This window comes from Leucoraja erinacea, chromosome 46 (genome assembly GCF_028641065.1).
Source record: "Leucoraja erinacea ecotype New England chromosome 46, Leri_hhj_1, whole genome shotgun sequence".
Lineage (NCBI taxonomy): Eukaryota > Metazoa > Chordata > Chondrichthyes > Rajiformes > Rajidae > Leucoraja > Leucoraja erinaceus.
This window is the reverse complement of record NC_073422.1, coordinates 334,876-355,895: the sequence shown is the minus strand read 5'-3', so window position 1 is coordinate 355,895 and position 21,020 is coordinate 334,876. Positions and strand designations below refer to the sequence as shown.

General features: G+C 46.5%; 1 protein-coding gene across 2 annotated transcripts in view; it reads right to left on the bottom strand.

The window, feature by feature from the left end:
* Positions 1-2,787: 2,787 nt before the first annotated feature.
* LOC129715015 (BTB/POZ domain-containing protein KCTD18-like) overlaps positions 2,788-21,020 on the bottom strand; it is a 31,641-nt gene continuing 13,408 nt past the window's right edge. The window contains exons 4-7 of one of the 2 annotated variants that reach the window (XM_055664832.1): positions 15,916-16,109; positions 14,430-14,569; positions 8,219-8,321; positions 2,788-4,997 (exon numbers count right to left, since the gene is read on the bottom strand). In XM_055664832.1, coding sequence (XP_055520807.1) covers positions 4,436-4,997; positions 8,219-8,321; positions 14,430-14,569; positions 15,916-16,109 — 999 coding nt within the window. In that variant the 3' untranslated portion in view covers positions 2,788-4,435. The remainder of the gene's footprint in view (positions 4,998-8,218; positions 8,322-14,429; positions 14,570-15,915; positions 16,110-21,020) is intronic. The other variant, XM_055664833.1, reaches the window with a different exon arrangement.

Sequence of the window (21,020 nt, the reverse complement as noted above, 5' to 3'; positions counted from 1 at the left end):
CCCAGGTCTCGCTGCATCTCCCCTTTTCCTAATCGGCCACCATTTAGATAAGTCTGCTTTCCTGTTTTTGCCACCAAAATGGATAACCTCACATTTATCCACATTATACTGCATCTGCCAAACATTTGCCCACTCACCCAGCCTATCCAAGTCAACTTGCAGTCTCCTAGCATCCTCCTCACAGCTAACACTGCCCCCCAGCTTAGTGTCATCCGCAAATTTGGAGATATTGCCTTCAATTCCCTCATCCAGATCATTAATATATATTGTAAATAGCTGGGGTCCCAGCACGGAGCCTTGCGGTACTCACTATTCACTGCCCGCCATTGCGAAAAGGACCCGTTTACTCCTACTCTTTGCTTCCTGTTTGCCAGCCAGTTCTCTATCCACATCAATACTGAACCCACAATGCCGTGTGCTTTATGTTTGTATACTAATCTCTTATGTGGGACCTTGTCGAAAGCCTTCTGGAAGTCCAGATATAACACATCCACTGGTTCTCCCCTATCCACTCTACTAGTTACATCCTCGAAAAATTCTATAAGATTCGTCAGATATGATTTACCTTTCTTATATCCATGCTGACTTTGTCCAATGATTTCACCACTTTCCAAATGTGCTGCTATCCCATCTTTAATAACTGACTCTAGCGGTTAGACTAACTGGTCTGTAATTCCCCGTTTTCTCTCTCCCTCCCTTCTTAAAAAGTGGGGTTACGTTTGCTACCCGCCAATCCGCTGGAACTACTCCAGAATCTAAAGAGTTTTGAAAGATTATTGCTAATGCATCCACTATTTCTGGAGCTACTTTCTTAAGTACTCTGGGATGCAGCCTATCTGGCCCTGGGGATTTATCGGCCTTTAATCCATTCAATTTACCCAACACCACTTCCCGACTAACCTGGATTTCACTCAATTCCTCCAACTCCTTTGACCCGCGGTCCCCTTCTATTTCCGGCAGATTATTTATGTCTTCCTTCGTGAAGCCGGAACCAAAGTAGTTATTCAATTGGTCCACCATATCCTTGTTCCCCATGATCAACTCACCTGTTTCTGACTGCAAGGGACCTACATTTGTTTTAACTAATCTCTTTCTTTTCACATATCTATTTAAACTTTTGCAGTCAGTTTTTATGTTCCCTGCCAGTTTTCTTTCATAATCTATATTTCCTTTTGTAATTAAGCCCTTTGTCCTCCTCTGCTGGTCTCTGAATTTCTCCCAGTCCTCTGGTATGCTGCTTTTTCTGGCTAATTTGTACGCATCATCCTTCGCTTTGATACTATCCCTGATTTCCCTTGTTATCCACGGATGCACTACCTTCCCTGATTTATTCTTTTGCCATACTGGGATGAACAATTTTTGTAGTTTATCCATGCAGTCTTTAAATGTCTTCCATTGCATATCCACCGTCAACCCTTTCATAATTAATTGCCAATCAATCTTGGCCAATTCACGTCTCATACCCTCAAAGTTACCTTTCTTTAAGTTCAGAACCATTGTTTCTGAATTAACGATGTCGCTCTCCATCCTAATGAAGAACTCAACCATATTATGGGCACTCTTGCCCAAGGGGGCACGTAAAACAAGACTGCTAACTAACCCTTCCTCATTACTCAATACCCAGTCTAAAATAGCCTGCTCTCTCGTTGGTTCCTCGACATGTTGATTTAGATAACTATCCCGCATACATTCAAAGAAATCCTCTTCCTCAGCACCCCAGCCAATTTGATTCACCCAATCTATATGTAGATTGAAGTCACCCATTATAACTGTTTTGCCTTTGTCGCACGCATTTCTAATTTCCTGTTTGATACCATCTCCAACTTCACTACTACTGTTAGGTGGCCTGTACACAACACCCACCAGCGTTTTCTGCCCCTTAGTGTTTCGCAGCTCTACCCATACCAATTCCACATCCTCCAAACTAATGTCCTTCCTTTCCATTGCGTTAATCTCCTCTCTAGCCAGCAACACTACCCCACCTCCTTTTCCTTTCTCTCTATCCCTCCTGAATATTGAATATCCCTGGATGTTCAGCTCCCAGCCTTGGTCACCCTGGAGCCATGTCTCCATGATTCCAACTATATCATAATCATTAATGGCTATCTGCATGTTCAACTCATCCACCTTATTACGAATACTCCTTGCATGGAGACACAAAGCCTTCAGGCTTGTTTTTACAATGCTCTTACGCCTTATACAATTATGTTGAAAAGTGGCCCTTTTTGATTTTTGCCCTGGTTTTCTCTGCCTGCCTTCAGGTAGAACGTACAGGAGCCTGAAGACTGCAACAACCAGGTTCAGGAATAGCTACTTCCCCACAGCCATCAGTCTATTAAACCTGGCTCAGACAAAACTCTGATTATTAATAACCACTTTCTGTTATTTGCACTTTACCAGTTTATTTATTCATGTGTGTATATATTTATATCATGGTATATGGACACATTTATCTGTTTTGTAGTAAATGCCTACTATTTTCTGTGTGCTTAAGCAAAGCAAGAATTTCATTGTCCTATACAGGGACACATGACAATAAACTCACTTGAACTTGAACTTGGGTTAAGCTTCCACAACAGATGCTTCCTGTTTAATTAGCTGCAGCAATTGGTTATCAAGGTTCGGATGAAATAATTGCAAATAATCATAAAATAATGCACTTTTCTTAAGCGTGAATTATTTTATCCAAGACTTATCAGTGCCATGAAACAGAAAACACTTATTAAACACTGATAACTGGAACAGAAGCATACAAGATGAGAAGTAGGAAAACTGTAAGATCATAAGAACAAGCAGAATCATATTTTATTTTCTAGTAAAACAAACAATTCATCTATACAATATGGAGCATTCAAATTTTAAATATAAAACTGTAGCCAAAAGTTTTCCACTAAACCATGTACTTCAAGTATATCAATTAAATTCCCATGCACACTTGATACAAACGGGTTCAGTGATTCCCACAGTGTAACCACCCTTGAACCTTTACATGGAGCATTGAATATTGCTCATCAAGGAGGTTCTGCTGCTTTATGCCTGAATGCATTGAAAACACAGGCTTCTGAGCACCAACAGTTCACTTGTCTAATCGTACAAATCTTCTGTTCCAGGCATAACTCCTACATATAGGGCCTTGATTTCAAAATAAACTGTTAATGCTATCATTGGCCAGTCGGAAAATTAGATCCCCCCCCCCCCATAAAACTAACAAACTAAGTCATCCTAAGAGCAGAAACCCAATCAGATTTCTTGAAAAGCTACCAAACACACACACACACACACACACGCACGCACACAACCAAAATATATGCCAGACATGAGCAGGAACATGAAACTCTGCAAGCCAAACACAAGGAATAACTGAACAAAGTGTGGTCTTTGCATCATGACCAGGCTCTGTAGCTACCTTCTCACACGCAAAAAAACACAACTTTGTTTTAAGCTAACTCTATTGTTCAAAAAAGTTTTTTTTGTCTAACATATTTGTTGTCTCTTTCACACACAGGTGCACAAACACAAAATTCATTAAAAAATATTGTGCTAATAATGGCAAAATGCTTCCACTAGACCAGGAAATGAAGATAGGTACCGTTTACAGAAGCTGCAATTTGTCAATCAAATTTCCCCCTATTTTTGCAGTATAATAATGGCATTACTATTTATCATCGTTACTATTTTATCGTACGCACTGTTCTCCAAGGATAATTTAATTTCTGCTTTTTTTTCACAATGTATGGATGCTCTCACAAGATGCACTCTGTTACATGCCTTGAGACTGTTAGCCTTAAGATATGCCCAATTAGATATTATGCAGCATTCAACCAAATTAAATGTGGAATATTTTAGAAGATGTTATCGAATGTATGCTAAAATATCCTATTTGCATTTTCATGTAGTGGAGACACAAGAGGCAGGATGAGTTGAGGTATAATTAATAACCAGTTCAAAGATCCTTCAGTTCCTTCTCACCTACAGCTCGTCATTGCTGAAGAGTACTTGGTAGGTTACATCAGCACAGATGTGGGAGATGGAGAAACCATAAACAAGTCTAGTCCTTGTGTCCACCATACACATGCACACGGCTTCAAAAGAATTGGTGGATAACGATCTGGGCTGAAAGACTTGGCAAAGACTTCCCATCCATCCACTAAAAGCATTCAATAGCACCTATAATGTTATCCAAACAGGAGGAGGCCACGAAGCACGGATCAGATATCAAATCCGTTTTCTCTTTGGTCAAGTGTTAAGGCCTGTATAAACCCGTTGAACTATCACTGAAAGGACAAACTTTCCACTTCTAGCTAAGTGACTAGAATTCTGATCTAGCAGTAAAATCTCTTTGGAAATTATGCTAAGCATCAGCGGGTTTCAAATGCAGAGTCTTAACTAACCAACTAACGGATCCATCCTCTCCTCTCTTTCAAACCTCAGCTATTTAACCATTCTCTTCCTCTTTCCTGCCACTTTCACATACATCCTCTAGATAGTCATCCATTGAGTTCAGTGTAATGGAGGTGTGAGGGGTTTCTGAAGCACATGGATCTATACCTATATTCACATTATCATTACTCTTAAATGGATCCACCGGTGTTACAAGTGTTGCAGAAGGCAGTTTTCTTTTCAACTTGATCACTCGATTCACCATCAACTTCTTCTCTGGCAGTTTGCCTGCTTCTTTACAACCAGGTTCTACCGCACTTTCAGCATTTTGAAATTTGACAGATTTCTGGGCACCTGATCCAGAACACCCACTGTCACTAGAAGATGCTGTCCTGTGGTTTACAAACTCCCCAGTACTTGCTCTCTTTACCGCTACGGTTTTGAGATGAACTGTGGAGTTGAATACAGTCTTAGAAGTTGCAGCTGGAGTCGATAGTTTGACTGATCCGGAATTCTTCACTTTAATCTGGGTGCTGGTGGATGGGCCAGAGAACTCCACAGGTTTGTGGTTTTTTTTGGGTGTTTCCATTTCTGTTTTATTGGCATCAACAGGACATCTAGAAGATATATAAAACTTGCATTTAACGTAAATGTTAAGCAAAACTGAAAACAAAAAAATGGTTGCTGATGTGCTTTAGTATCCCACTCGAAAGCAGCATTAATAAAGCTCAGAAGTTTAGCATAATGCCAAATAGTGAAAAATTAACTAAGGGGAAAGGAAATATTTAAGATTTCTTTTAAGTGAACTTAAATTATCTAGAAAAGGCATAAAATAGCAATATAGCAGATTCTATCTTTTCTTAATTAGAACTTCAAACTCATGGAATTTTGGAATGATTAAAGTTAGAATCACTCTGATTAACTGCCTTTCTCTAGTAGCAACTACCGTATTTCCCGGTAATGAAGACGCTACTTTTTACCCCAAAATAAGGCACGAAAATATACCTGCGTCTTGGAGGCCGAAGGTTAGGGTGTTAGCCAAGAAATATAGACTTGACTATCCCTCAGTACAGCAACATCAAGAACGATGTCAGGTCTATCCCTCATTGCTGGCAGCTGATGGGAAGCGGAGGTAAAAGAGCAGTGCACTGGGGGGTGGGAGAGAGTTCCTTTCACATCATGTGGGGAGTCTGGCCTGGGTCAGCACAGCCTGGGCTGCACAAATTGGCTGGATTGCCAGGGGTAAAGTTGTGGAGAGGGCAGGAGCGTTGAGAAGGAGGGGGTCGGGATCGGGGATCATGCCAGCAACTCACTCACTCGTCACTGCCGCGGTGCTCTGGGCGCGGAGACACCGGATTGTGGCCCGGGAGGGAAGTAGCTCGGGTGGCTGCGAGCAGCTGCCGGGACTGGACTGCGGAACCAGCCGCCTTCTCAGCGTTTTCTTCCGACCTGCCCGCCAGCCAGCTACCGTGTCCTTCAGCACAGGCGCAACCGGTGGAGGTGGTGGTTGGCGGCTCGGTACTGGGCAGAAGGCTGGCTGCTCCGTCCCGGGCTCTCTCTCTCTCTCTCTACTAGTCCCGGGGCAGGCGACCTGGACGCTGCAGCCAGTCCCGGGCTCGCAGGCGACTTGGTAACTGCAGCTAGTCCTGGGGGCACGAGGGATCTGGGAACTGCAGCCAGTCCCAGGGCACATAGGCGATGTTGCCGATCCCTGGACTAAACCAAACCCTTGATCCTGTCTCGCCATCCTTTTCTCAAAATTTAGTAACTTAAATTGGGGGTGCGTCTTCATTGCCGGGAAATACGGTATTTTACATCTAAGCACGTTCCTACTGCATGCATTATAAAGCAATAATAAATAAAATGTATTTCATTTAAATTTCAGTTTTACAAGAGGTAGTTTATGAATTAGCAAATTAAAAAACATGTAGCTTTGGGATATTTAACACACAAAGTGCTAGTTCCACTCAGTTTAGTTTCAAGATACAGTGTGCAAACAGCCCCTTTAGCTCAGCGAGTCCACGCCGGCCAGCCATCACTAGCTTTATCCTACACACAAGGGACAATTTACAGAAACTAATTTACCTACAAACTAGTACGCTTTGTGGATGTGGAAAAACAATTGTGCAGCTGGAGAAGGCCCACGTGGTCGCATAATCAACTCCCTACAGACAGCACCCGTAGTCAGGATCAAACCCGGGTCTCTCGGGCTGTCAGGAAGCAACTTTACTGCTGCAGCACACTTGAGCCACTGAGCTGCTCTGGTGCCAGAGCTGCCACGGTGCCACTGAGCTGTCCTTGTGCCACTGAGCTGCCCCAGTGCCACTGAGCTGCCCCGGTGCCACTGAGCTGCCCCTGTGCTGCCATGGTGCCACTGAGCTGCCCCGGTGCCACTGAGCTGCCCTGGTGCCACTGAGCTGTCCTTGTGCCACTGAGCTGCCCCGGTGCCACTGAGCTGCCCTGGTGCCACTGAGCCGCCCTGGTGCCACTGAGCCCCCCTGGTGCCACTAAGCTGCCCCTGGTGCCACTAAGCTGCCCCTGTGCTGCCCTGGTGCCACTGTGCTGTCCTTGTGCCACTGTGCTGTCCTTGTGCCACTGTGCTGTCCTTGTGCCACTGTGCTGTCCTTGTGCCACTGTGCTGCCCCACTGTGCTGTCCTTGTGCCACTGTGCTGTCCTTGTGCCCCTGCGCTGCCCTGGTGCCACTGTGCTGCCCTGGTGCCACTGTGCTGTCCTTGTGCCGCTGTGCTGTCCTTGTGCCGCTGTGCTGTCCTTGTGCCGCTGTGCTGTCCTTGTGCCGCTGTGCTGCCCTTGTGCCATTGTGCTGTCCTTGTGCTATTGTGCTGCCCTTGTGCCGCTGTGCTGTCCTTGTGCCACTAAGCTGCCCCTGCGCTGCCCTGGTGCCACTGCGCTGCCCTGGTGCCACTGCGCTCCCCTTGTCCTTGTGCCCCTGTGCTGTCCTTGTGCCCCTGTGCTGTCCTTGTGCCACTGTGCTGTCCTTGTGCCACTGTGCTGTCCTTGGGCCACTGTGCTGTCCTTGTGCCCCTGTGCTGTCCTTGTGCCCCTGTGCTGTCCTTGTGCCACTGTGCTGTCCTTGTGCCACTGTGCTGTCCTTGTGCCACTGTGCTGTCCTTGTGCCACTGCCCTTGTGCTGTCCTTGTGCCACTGCTGTCCTTGTGCCACTGTGCTGTCCTTGTGCCCCTGTGCTGTCCTTGTGCCACTGTGCTGTCCTTGTGCCACTGTGCTGTCCTTGTGCCCCTGTGCTGTCCTTGTGCCACTGTGCTGTCCTTGTGCCACTTGTGCCACTGCTGCCCTTGTGCCACTGTGCTGTCCTTGTGCCACTGTGCTGTCCTTGTGCCACTGTGCTGTCCTTGTGCCACTGTGCTGTCCTTGTGCCACTGTGCTGTCCTTGTGCCACTGAGCTGCCCTTGTGCCACTGAGCTGCCCTTGTGCCACTGAGCTGCCCTTGTGCTGCCCTTGTGCCACTGAGCTGCCCCTGTGCTGCCCTGGTGCCACTGCGCTGTCCTTGTGCCACTGAGCTGCCCCTGCGCTGTCCTTGTGCCACTGTGCTGTCCTTGTGCCACTGTGCTGTCCTTGTGCCACTGAGCTGCCCCTGCGCTGCCCTGGTGCCACTGAGCTGCCCTTGTGCCACTGAGCTGCCCCTGCGCTGCCCTGGTGCCACTGCGCTGCCCTGGTGCCACTGTGCTGTCCTTGTGCCACTGTGCTGTCCTTGTGCCACTGTGCTGTCCTTGTGCCACTGTGTTGTCCTTGTGCCACTGTGCCGCCCTAATATGAGAACCACATTTCTGAAACAAAATACGTGAAGAGACAAACACCTACCGTTTCTGAATTGGTGCCACCGTCTCGTTGTTGCCTTGCAAAGGCCGGCCCTCAAGGGTCCAACATTCTATCAGCTCTTGAGGCACTCTCCAATAACTAACACCTGTAGGTAAAACAAAATACTGTGTCTTTATGCAGCAAGAGATATACATCAAGGCTGACTAATCACCTAGTCACAAATTAATTACGCACAAACAGAATGAACACGATAAAGGGAATTTTGCATATTTTGTTCACACAACATTCAAAATATTAAAAATTGAATAAAAATATTTGCTGTTGTGCAAATTATAATATGGAATAGGTTGAATCTTGGGACATATCCTTAACAAGAGAGTAGAGTTTAGGAGCAGAGAGGTCCTTCTGCAGTTGCACAGGGCCCTAGTGAAACCACACCTGGAGTATTGTGTGCAGTTTTGGTCTACAAATTTGAGGAAGGACATTCTTGCTATTAGGGAGTGCAGCGTAGGTTCACCAGGTTAATTCCCGGGATGAAGGGACTGTCATATATTGAAAGAATGGAGCAGCTGGGCTTGTATACACTGGAATTTAGAAGGATACGAGGGAATCTCATTGAAACATATACGATTATTAAGGGATTGGACACACTAGAGGCAGGAACCATTTTTCCAAAGTTGGGGGAGTCTAGAACCAGGGACCACAGTTTAAGAATAAAGGGTACGCCATTTAGGACGGAGATGAGGAGAAACATTTTCACCCAGAGAGTTGTGAATCTGTGGAATTGTCTGCCTCAGAAGGCAGTTGAGGCCAATTCTCTGGATGCTTTCAAGAGAGAGTTAGATGGAGCTGTACTTAATATCCTGATCGATGAAGGCAAGTGCTTCTTCTTCACTATCCTATCTATATGTGTCGCCAGCTTCATGTCCCTGCACCCTTATATCTTGCTGTTCTATAATGTTCTCCAGGGCTCCACTATGTACTGTGCAAGTCCTGCCCCAGTTTGGCCTACCAAAATGCAACACCTTGCGTTCAGTTTAGTTTAGAGATACAGTGCAGAACAGGCCCTTTGGCCTACCGGGTCCGTGCTGACCAGCGATCCCCGCACACTCACACTACCTTGCACAAAGGTTTTATCGTATCGTAAATTATGGACAATTTACAATTATACCAAGCCAATTTAGTCTACAAACCTGTACGTCTGGAGTATGGGTGGAAACTCGAGTACCTGGAGAAAATCCATGCAGGTCACGGGGAGAATGTACAAACTCCGTACAGACAGCGCCTGTAGTCATGATCGAACCTGGGTCTCTGGCACTGTAAGGGAGCAACTCTAGCGCTGCACCACCATGCCGCCTTGATTATCCAAATTAAATGCCATCTGCCGTTTCTTGGCCCATCGGTCCATTGTAATACCTTTCTCTGCCCACTTTATCACCAATTTTAGCGTTATCTGCAAAATCACTAACCATGCCACCTACATTCAAATTGTTAATATAAATAACGAATCGTTTACCCAGCACCGATTCTTGTGTTACACCACATATTAAAGGTCTCCACTCTGAAAAACAACCCTCTACCACCACCTTCTGTTTGTGTAGGAAGGAACTGTAGATGCTGGTTTGTACCGACGATATACACAAAATGTTGGTGTAACTCAGCAGGACAGGCATCATCTCTGGAGAGAAGGAATGGGTGACGTTTTGGGTCGAGACTGACTACTGCTAAGTTACTCCAGCATTTTGTGTCCACCACCTTCCGTTTCCTACATTCCAATCAATTTTGTATCCAATTAGCTAGCTCAGCCTGCATTCCATGTAATCTAACTTTTGAGACTAGCCTGCCATGCTATGGTCCATATACTCCACTGTTCTCATCAATCTTGGTCACCCTCTTCAAAAAACTCAATTAAATGATAATTTTTCGAGTTTGAAAGTGATAGATACAAGTATGCAGCTGTTCTAAGGAAAAATACAATTTTCTTTACTTGGTGATTTATCAATAGCTGTGCCTGACACCACATTGCTCTTGCTTAAGCAGGACATTTGTTTCTATCAGCTGTATATTCAATTTCTCAACTCAGACTTGTCTCTGGTGTCACAATATAAAGCTAATGTTTTGGGTAACACATGGAATTAATAGTGCAGGAAGGAACTGGAGATGCAAAGAAGGTGTAGAGAAGCAAAGGCAATAGTGGATGTGCGAACAAGGTGGAGGGAGGGTGTGGGTGTCCACGAGGGGGAGGGAAGGCGATGGCTCACGCGAGGACAAGTGAGGGAGAGTGTACACAAGGGGGAGAGATGGTGAAAGGGGGGCGCTGGGTGGGATGGAGTGAAATGAAGTGGGCAGGGCCAGGGTGAGGGAAGGCCAGGACAGGCACAATCATTGTTGATGGTGGGCTTGAATGAGCTGGGTGGTGCAGCTGTAAATTCATATTTCATTAATGATTAATATCTCTGGATCTGAATCTGGTCTTCATACATATTGTACCCCATGCCACTGGACCAAGAGTCACTCAATCAAGCCTCTCTGGTAGCAGATATGTAACAGCTCCCTTCAAAGCTACCACTCATACACCTTTTCCGCTCCCTGGTATGAAGTTTCAAACCTGGAATATCAGGATAGTCCCAACAGTGATAATTTCAATATCAGTCCATTTTAATAGTCCTGACATTTTAATAGCTCTGACATAGACAGTGCTGCACGGCACGACAGGAAGAGGGGCAGCAATGTCAGGGGACAAGGGTGCACATTCTTCCGCAAGAGAAGCTCCGCCTGCATTGAATGAGCTTTGCCATCACAAATGTGTTAGTCCAGCATCTCAAGAACTACCCTGCGAGATAAGTGAGCAATCTACGACCCTGCAGATCACTCTAGCATGGAGCCAGGACTCCACCATCGACAGCCAATACCTGGAAAGTTTGAGTGGTGCCACGCAGTCTATCTGCGTTGAATTTGTGAAAATCTAAATACTCACTCCAGATCCTGTAGGATGACTTCAATGCCCAGTTGGAAGAGACACAAACCTCTGGCAAGAAGTTTTGACAAAGACCTGAGGAAAGCCACCTCTAATGAGTCCACGCAATAACCCAATGCATGGGCCAAGGTTCTGCCATAATCAATACCGTATTGTTGGAAAAGGCCAGCACAAGACATCCAAATTCAGCAATTGGCACTGCAGGGTTGTTGTTGTCAACTGTTGCAACAGATCCTAATTAACTTTTGGGCTGACTGCACTAATCTGCTCTGTTATCCCCAAAACAATGACGGCAGAAACTTTGCCACGGGAGAGTCAAAGCCAAAGCTGTTCTCAGATAATGTCTCGCAGACAACATGGTAACCAACCAACAGGAGTTGCAGCATGCCCAATGGCTGGACAATCCTGAAGTCCACCATAAGAACAGGCAGGAACGGGGTACTGATTGTGGATGATCAGCCATGATCACATTGAATGACGGTGCTGGCTCGAAGGGCCGAATGGCCTACTCATGCACATATTGTCTCTTGTCTATAAGAACAGCCAGGAGGTTTAACTGATCACAAACACATCTTCTCAGATTGGAAGCTCCATCACAACTCGGTGGAGAGAAAACAGCCTGATATCGAAGTTTATTATTTATAAATGACTTCAATAATAGATGGCGATGGAAAGGACAGATAAGAATGTCATGTGGTGATACTTCAATGTTGTCAAGACCATTTGTTGCTCAAATATCCAAGAGCCCACCCTGCTATAGAGGAGAGTTCACAAATGCCCTTGGCAATATCTTGCAGCATACTCCCCAGTCCAGGCTTGCTGCCTCTCCAGCCTAGCAAATTAAAATGGCCATAAATCACAAAACACCAAGACTATTGAGAGTAGGCTACATTCCTATTTCAGTTTTAAAATGTGGCAATGATAAAATTCAGACACAAAGTCACTGCCTCCTCTCTCATACCAGGAAAGAGTAGAAGCACAAGAACCGCAGCTGCAACATAATTGTGACTAACTTTATGAATAGAGATATATTGCGATAACTACAAAGAAGTCTACTTGCAAGTTTCATCAAGATCCTCCTCATCCAGCCCCTCCCAGTGATTGAATAACTGCTGTCCAAATCAGTGTGATCTGTGCCTATCAAGAGGTACTATGAGAGTGATCATCAAGCCTCCATCTTCATAACCCCAAGAGAAATGCAGGGAGCAGTATCAATTACTATCCGTTACCTTAGAAAAGACTTTGATCTGTCACTCGGTTGGAACTATGCAAGTCCCTTTGAGATTCGGCCTCAAAGACTTGCATCCATTCTACATCTGTGACGTGAGGCCATACAGATTTGAGATTCCATGCCAATTGGTCCAACACAGATTCACTAACAGTGCAGACTGGAGTCATCAAGATGATTTTCTCAGTCTTTCTAGTCTCAAAATTGCATCTCATTTCTATCAAGCTTCCTGCTGGACTTGAACTAATCCACAGGTGGAATGATTGAACCTACATCTCCTCCATTCTAGAAAAAAAATAGCAGTCCAATCTCAGTAATCGAGCTGCAAGATACGCTTGTGTTGATACATTCTGAAGCTTCAAAGAGAACGGTCCCTGCATTAAATATTCACAAAAACCCTCTGTCAATTTGCCCCCATTCCAAAACACCAATCCAGGGAATAAGTGTCCATAACAAGATGCTGGAAAACAAAGATCACTTCCATAGCCCAGCAGCCACCTTTCAGAGGAGGCCAACAGTTGGAATTCACCATTACCATCAGAGTGCCATAACAGCTTTTATCAGGAAGAGTTCAAAGATCAAGACCTTAAATCCAGCATTACACTAATTGTCTACCAGGCATGAGTGACACCCAGTACGCTTCTGAAACATGGACTATCTACAGCAGGCATCACCAAGTGCCTGAGAAGTATCAACGACAGTGCACCTGAGAAGTCCACCAAATCTATCACCAGGATATGCAACCCAAAATCCTCTCCCACATCAACATCCCCATCTTTGAGGCTATAAAAACAATCTGGCTGGTCTGAGGGGCAGTCCACGTCATATGTCTGATATTAAACACTAGAGCAGATACTGCACTAGGGGATCATAGAAAGGCTTCCAGGTTTTGGATGTCTCTTTGATAAATGTAACATCTTCATAATCCAGTGGGAATCATCCAGGATGGCTTTAAATGAAGGAGGCATCCAGGATGGCTTTTAGTACCTTGAATCATTTGTTGGGAGCACACAGAAGCACACCATCACTTCTTCCTTTGTATCCACCCACATATCATGAACCTGCTGTTACAACCACCACAGAGCCTGCAGATTCCGTAATGGCCTTATGCGCCATCTCAGAACCCACAGGCCTGGAGCAGAAGGAAATACATCATTTTGGATACTGCCCGAGGAGAAGAAGAATTCTGTGAGCTACATTTCCATTTCATCCCCGATATAATAGTTTGAAACTGGACACTCAGCAGAAGAAGACACACATTGATATTTTAAATCTTATCCATCCCGGCTAGATGTAATAAAGAGAAATGATCTAGGCAGTGATTACACATCTTGTCCGGGAACATTACCATCTGGTTCGGGAATTGCTCTGCCAAGGACAAGAAGGCTCTGCAGAGAGTAGTGCGTTCGGCCGAACGCACTATGGGAACTTCACTCACCCCCCTGCAGGAACTATACAACAGGAGGTGCAACTCCAGAGCAAACAAAATTATGAGAGACCTCTTCCACCCCTGCAACGGACTGTTCCAGCCGCTACGGTCAGGCAAACGCCTCCGTTGCCATGTGGTGAGAACGGAGAGGTTGAGAAGGAGTTTCTTCCCAGAGGCAATTCGGACTGTAAACGCCTTTCTCACCAGGGACTAACTCTACAGAACGTTTTTCCTTCTATTATTTATTATGTAAAATAATATGTGTGTTATGATTGTGTTTATAATTTGTTTGGATGTTTTGTTGTTCCGCGAGCATTGCCACTTTCATTTCACTGCACATCTCGTATGTGTATGTGACAAATAAACTTGACTTGACTTGACTTGACATGTGTATTGCCACTTTCTGTAATTCTTAAGGTTTAATCCTACTGCTCTGCAAAACAAGCTGCAATTTGACCGGCAGTTGACGAATATTGTCCCTTGTCCTTGGTTTACCTTTGTAATAATCATCCATCATGGGAAATAAGAGTGCAAGAAACACATCTACAGATGCAGCTGGTGGGGAAATTGGTGATCATCCAAAGCATGATTTCAGATACATATGAGCTCTACAGCTCACCTTCACAGTGTTTAATGGTTTTATGTTGACATGAAGGATAAGTACCTCGTCCCTCCCAAGAGTCAAACGCATCCATCATTTTCTTCAGCTCACCAGCTGAGTAGTAGCTCCATATGTATTGTAGATTGTTTCCAGCTTCCCTGCAAACACAGAAATATGAAGCAGCGGCATACTTGGACATTCAACTGCACGACAGCTGAGATGTAACGTGATCTAGAATGTTTACTAGAATGTTGCCTGGGTTTCAACAACTAAGTTACAGAGATAGGTTGAATAAGTTAGGTCTTTATTCTCTGGAGCGCAGAAGGTTAAGGGGGGACTTGATAGAGGTCTTTAAAATGATGAGAGGGATAGACGGAGTTGATGTGGACAAGCTTTTCCCTTTGAGAATAGGGAAGATTCAAACAAGAGGACATGACTTCAGAATTAAGGGACAGAAGTTTAGGGGTATGAGGGGGAACTTCTTTACTCAGAGAGTGGTAGCGGTGTGGAATGAGCTTCCAGTGGAAGTGGTGGAGGCAGGTTCATTGGCATCATTTAAAAATAAATTGGATAGGCATATGGATGAGAAGGGAATGGAGGGTTATGGTATGAGTGCAGGCAGGTGGGACTAAGGGGAAAAAAAATTGTTCGGCACGGACTTGTAGGGCCGAGATGGCCTGTTTCCGTGCTGTAATTGTTATATGTTTATATCAATTGGTAACGCTGTACCTGCCGTAAATCATTAATACCTTGTACTCTCATGGACTGGCATTAAAATGATGCCTGTTTGAAGGAGGCACCAGTGGGTGAGGGAAGGGTGGGCCATGGGAAGAGGATGCAGGTGCCAGGTAATGGTTGGGCACAAAAGCATTCAGTGGTCTGGGGTTAAAGTGGCAATCTAGAGGAAGGGGATGAGGCCAAACTAAGGTGAAGACATGAGAGATAGAGTGAGTGTGGTCAAGACCAAGGAGTGCATGACTGGCAAAGGAGTGAAGGACAGGATGTGGAATAGGTAAGGAATATGAGGTGTAGGGGAGAGCAAAAGGGACAGGGAGAGGCTGGGCAAGGGATTTGCTACAGGAGGATGAGGTAGAAGGGAGGAAATATGTTAAAAAGAGGAGAAAGATGACAGGGATTGTATATCTATGTTGGACTGAGTTTTATATGCATTTATAATCAACGACACAAGGCTAGTGTTATGTTATCAGTGGACTGCTATTATAAATTTAAATGTTAACTCTGCTGGTTAACTATATCAACTAAATTGTCTACTCAGAGTACTATTTAATGACAATTGTGTTCAATATTGTTATGCAATTCAAATTGAAACTCCTCAATTGTTGTCAGTAAATCCACGTGTGGTCTTTGAAAAGGAATTAAGGAGGCAGAATTATCAGCTTTCTTTTGATTAAATCTAACAGTTAACAATCGTAACATTCTTTATGCAAAGTAAACAAAACATGCAGGGAATAATGCAAATAGATCACACAAATCAACCACATACCTCTTAAAGATACTTTTGCTTTTTATTCTGCATCCCAGCTGTTTTTCAATGGCTGCAATCCCTTCGATCTTTGATGCAAATACACCCAGGATTTTGCTTTCACAGCTGGCACCACAAGTATTGAGATAGTGCAAGATCCACACCATGGGATGTGTACAGATTAAACCATAGGAGTCACACATGTCCGATAGTGCCTGTATATAGTGATGACAAAAAAAGTATTTTGAATCTAAAAAACGTATTGAACTGTTTTACATATTTTTCTGGTGAACACATATGTCAAACACTTATTACATTAGGTAAGTTAGCAATTTTTTTGATCCTCAAGGATTTCACACATGGGAAAAATACATAGGATTCTGGGTCATTCTGGGTTTCCGGGAACACTTTAGGATGCAGTAATGTGCCCACAACTAGATTGCTAGGCTACAGAAATGTGCTTGTCATTGCCTTGGCCAAGATTAAATGAATGATTCACAAACCAAAGTCAGCACAACAGATCAAAGCAAACATAAACACATAATTTTGAGGATAATTAATTGGGAGCTGGTTCTTTACATCATGTATAGGCTCAGAGGGCCATACTGGAATAGGTTATAAATCCCAAGATAGACACAAAAAGCTGGAGTAACTCAGCGGATCAGACAGCATTTCTGGAGAAAAGGAATAGGTGATATTTCAGGTCGAGACCCTTTCTCAGATCCCTTCAGGAAATTTTACCTATCCCCTTCCTGACTAAACAAACATTTAGGATATCTTAAGTGCAGGATGAGGAAAGTTAAAATTCTCCATCTCCAAGAGACTGAAGTTTATTAGAGATTTTCTCTAATAAACTTCTTCTCCTATGACCCACCAGTCTTGGGTCCCGATGATCAGGTACAGATACCTCTAGAGACTGCTGATGACTGCTGATGACCCGGTATGCCTGCTGCGCAAGTTCAGGGAGATTTGCGACCTGCCCTCGAACCGTATTTTAGAGAGGGCGCGTTTTTTCACCAGAATGCAGCTGCCGGAAGAACCTGTTGAACGTTTCATTGCTGACCTGCGATACCTAGCCCAAAGGTGCCGTTTCGGTGCAATGACAGACCAGCTTACCAGGGACATTTTAGTGACGGGGATGCTCGATCAGAGGTTAACATCGGAGCTCCTCAGGAAACCAGATCTGACTTTGAGCGAAGCCATGCACGCCTGCAGAATGGTTGAGGTCGTTGACCCGCAGATCGGTCAGCTGGGTCGGACACAAAATCGATCAATCTGACCGGGTTTAACAGACAGCGTCCTCGGATGGATAACACAAAATTTGTGCCACGGGCCAGCTACGGTCCCGGCGGGGTGCCCCCCAGTAAGTGCCCCAATTGCAACTACATGCATCAAAAGCAGTCGCCGTGCCCAGCTTACGGCAAATCCTGCAACTTTTGTAAGAAGTTAAATCATTTCTCTGCAGCTTGCCGCTCCCGTGGGAAAGTTCCACAGGTTTTAGACCTAACTTAAACATGTTGATGCAAATTGACAACCAGTATGGTTCCCAGTCCTCGCTAGACACGGCCCACGATTCTGATCCAATTAATTCTCAAGGGGAGGCGAGTGTGTTCTCACTCCTCCACGCACCTGGCCGACTACCCGATCCGACTGTCCTGGTTAGTCAACAATTGCAGTTTCCATGCTGAGCTCGACACGGGTGCCAAGGTCAACGTAATGTCAACAAGCCTGTTCAAGAAGATTAGAAACAATGAGCTCCTAACTGCACACCGGTCCACTCTGCATGCTTATGGGGGCGAGGTGCTGAGACCGATGGGAAAGGCCACCTTCAATTGCGTGCTGAAGAAAGCATCGCGGGCCCTTACGTTTTATGTCTTGAATTCTGACTGTGTGACTCTGTTGGGCAACCAGGCATGCCAGGACCTGGGACTAGTGTCGTTCGACCGAACGGTCCACAAAGTGCTGATTTCGCTGGATCCAATATCGGAATACCCCGACCTGTTTAACGATGAGCTGGGCAAGCTGCCCATCACCTACAAAATTACCATTGACCCGAAGGTGGCGGCCGTGGTCCGCGCACCGCATAGAGTGTCCCACGCCATGAAAGACAAAGTTGAGTCGATGTTGAACGACATGGTCGCCATGGGAGTGCTGGAGGCGGTCAGCGAGCCCACCGAGTGGGTCTCCACCATGGTTGCCACCCTGAAAAAGGACAGAAACAAAATACGGGTGTGCATCAACCCGAAGGATTTAAACCTCGCAATCAGGCGCCCCCACTACCCCATGAGGACCGTGGAGGACGTTGCAGCCCAAGTCGGACAGGCCACTGTTTTCTCAGTCCTTGACGCGAAGAGTTCCTTTTGGCAAATACCACTGGACAAGGGCTCCTCCGACCTGACGACGTTCTCGACACGGTTTGGCAGGTTTAAGTTTCTGCGGATGCCATTCGGCATCAATTCTGCAAGCGAGGTGTTTCAGAGGGCGATGGAACAGTTGTTCTCCGGCCTGCCGTGCGCCATCATCGTGGATGACATCCTGGTTTATGGCAAGGACGTTGCCAAGCATGACATGAACCTCAACTGCGTCCTGGATCAGGCTCGGCGGATCAACCTGAAGCTGAACTCTAAAAAGTTGCAGGTTCTGGGTCTCGGAGGTCACGTACGTCGGGCATGTCTTCACTTCGGACGGACTAAAGCCCGACCCATTGAAGGCGGCCGCAATCACCGACGTGCTCGGTCTGCAACGATTCCTGGGTATGGTGAACTACCTAGAGAAGTTTATACCCAATCTCAGCGAGCTGAGCTCGTCCCTGCGGCAACTGACCAGATAGGACACCGTTTGGTCCTGGTTCCCGCAACACCAGCAGGCGTTCGACTGTCTGAAGTCCAAGTTGATCAGCACCCCGACACTAAGGTTTTTCGAACTACGGCGCCCGATCACTGTCACCTGCGACGCCTCCAAGTTCGGGCTTGGTGCGGCCTGCCTACAGTCCTCGGTTGATGGATCGCTGTATCCTGTCTCGTACGCCTCCCGCACCATGACCGACACCGAACAACGGTATGCTCAGATCGAAAAAGAGCTGCTCGCAGTTGTGTTCACCTGCTCCAAATTCAAGGACTTCCTTTTTGGCAGCCATTTTACGGTCGAGACTGACCACCAGCCGCTGGTGACCATTTTAAACAAGCCGATCCATGTCGCTCCTGCCAGGCTGCAGAGCATGATGTTGCAGTTACAGCGCTTTGACTTTAAACTAGTCTACAAGAAGGGCACGGAGATGCACGTTGGACGACACTCTCTCTCGCGCCCCACGGGCTTCCTGCGACCGCCACCCCTACGAACAAGAGGATCTACTTGTGCTCGGCGTTAACTTTGTCCCCACTAAGCAGCTCCAGTGCTCTGCAACGACTTTCTTCCGTGATCAAACGTGGCTGGCCAAGCAAGCGTGCCAGTGCACCGGCTGAGGCTCAACCCTTCTTCCTGGTCCGCGACGAGCTGGTGATCAAGGACGGCATCATAGTTAAGGGTCACAAGGTCGTGGTCCCTTCCTCCCTGTACGACCAGTACTTCAACGTGGCCCACAGCGGGCACCCTGGGGCTGACGCGACCTTTGCCCACGCGCAGTGCCAATTCTACTGGCCTGGCCAAGTACATATGAGACCGCATCTCGTCCTGCTCTACCTGCAACAACCTTGCGCCCCACCAGCAACGGCAGCCACTTTTACAGCAACCGGCGCCTGCCATGGCCTGGACGTCGCTGGCTGTTGACATCTTCGAATGGCGTGGCAAGCAATATCTCGTCCTGGCCGACTCATACTCGAACTGGTTCGAGGTGGACCTTCTTACTTCCCTCACGTCCGAGATGGTTATCCGCAAGCTGCGAAGACATTTCTCCACTTTCGGCTCCCTGGTCCGTTTGCAGACCGACAACGGCAGGCAGTTCACAAGCAACGAGTTCAAGGCATTCGCCAGAAAATGGAACTTCCATCATTTCACCAGTAGCCCGGAGTACCCACAGAGCAACGGTCTTGCGGAGCGGGCTGTTCGAAGTGCCAAACTTTTAATGGAGCAATCGCGCCTGACAAACTCCAATTTTCACCTGGACCTCCTGAACCTCAGAAATATCTCCAGAGACCCGACCATGGGTTCACCTGCCCAGCGCCTGATGTCCAGGACAACCAGGCCACCGAACCATGATTGCTCAACACAAGCTGCTGCCTCAAGTGTTGGAGCCTGCCTCCGTCCAGAGGCGCATTCAGGAAAGACATGACATCCAACGGCGGTCCCATGACAGGTCATGCAAACCTCTTAAGCCTTTGCTGCCTGGACAGGTCGTTCGGCTGCAGACCGCCAGCGGCTATTTCCGTCTCGCAACAGTGGTTGGCGTGGCCGAGTCTCCCCGCTCCTACCTGGTTGACTTTGAAGGAACTGTATATCGCAGGAGCCGTCAGCATCTGCTTGCTGTGAACGAGCCGAGACCGCCGCCAGAGGGACCATACGCTCCGCCGCTGCTGTTCCAGCCACCGACAACCGTCCCGGTTTCTGACCCCTGCATGCCCCAGACCCCTCGCGTGCTGCGATCTCCTCCGCGTGGGTTGCCCTGTGCCGGCCACATTTTCACCCCTCCTGCATGTAGGTAGGGGGTACCGTTTCTCGGTTTCCACTGCGGCTTCGCCGTCTCCAGCTCACGCTGATTCCTCTGTTCTTTCCGGTGAAGGGGGGGGAAGGCATGGTCCGTACGATCTCGGGTCGGGTTAGTAAGCCGCCTGTTCGTTACGGCGATTTTGTTTAATTTTGTTTAACTCTGTTGCCATGGTTCCATGCCATCATGTAACCAATAATATAGCTACCTCAATACCAGTAACCACGCCTTAGTTACCAATTATAATAATGCCTTCTTCTCCTTTTGCGCGGTACAGTAGCAGACTGGAGACAGTGACTGCTGATGTGTGTTTAACCCTGTGTTCTCATTAAAGACTAGTGTAAAGTACAAGTGTGTTTGATCACTTATTTACATGTTGTTTATCAACTTGAGGACCAAAGTTGTGCCAATGAAAGTCAAAGAAGCCATTATGAGTGAGAAACAAGAATAAAACTGTTAAGAGACATCAGCCAAACTTAGGCTTACC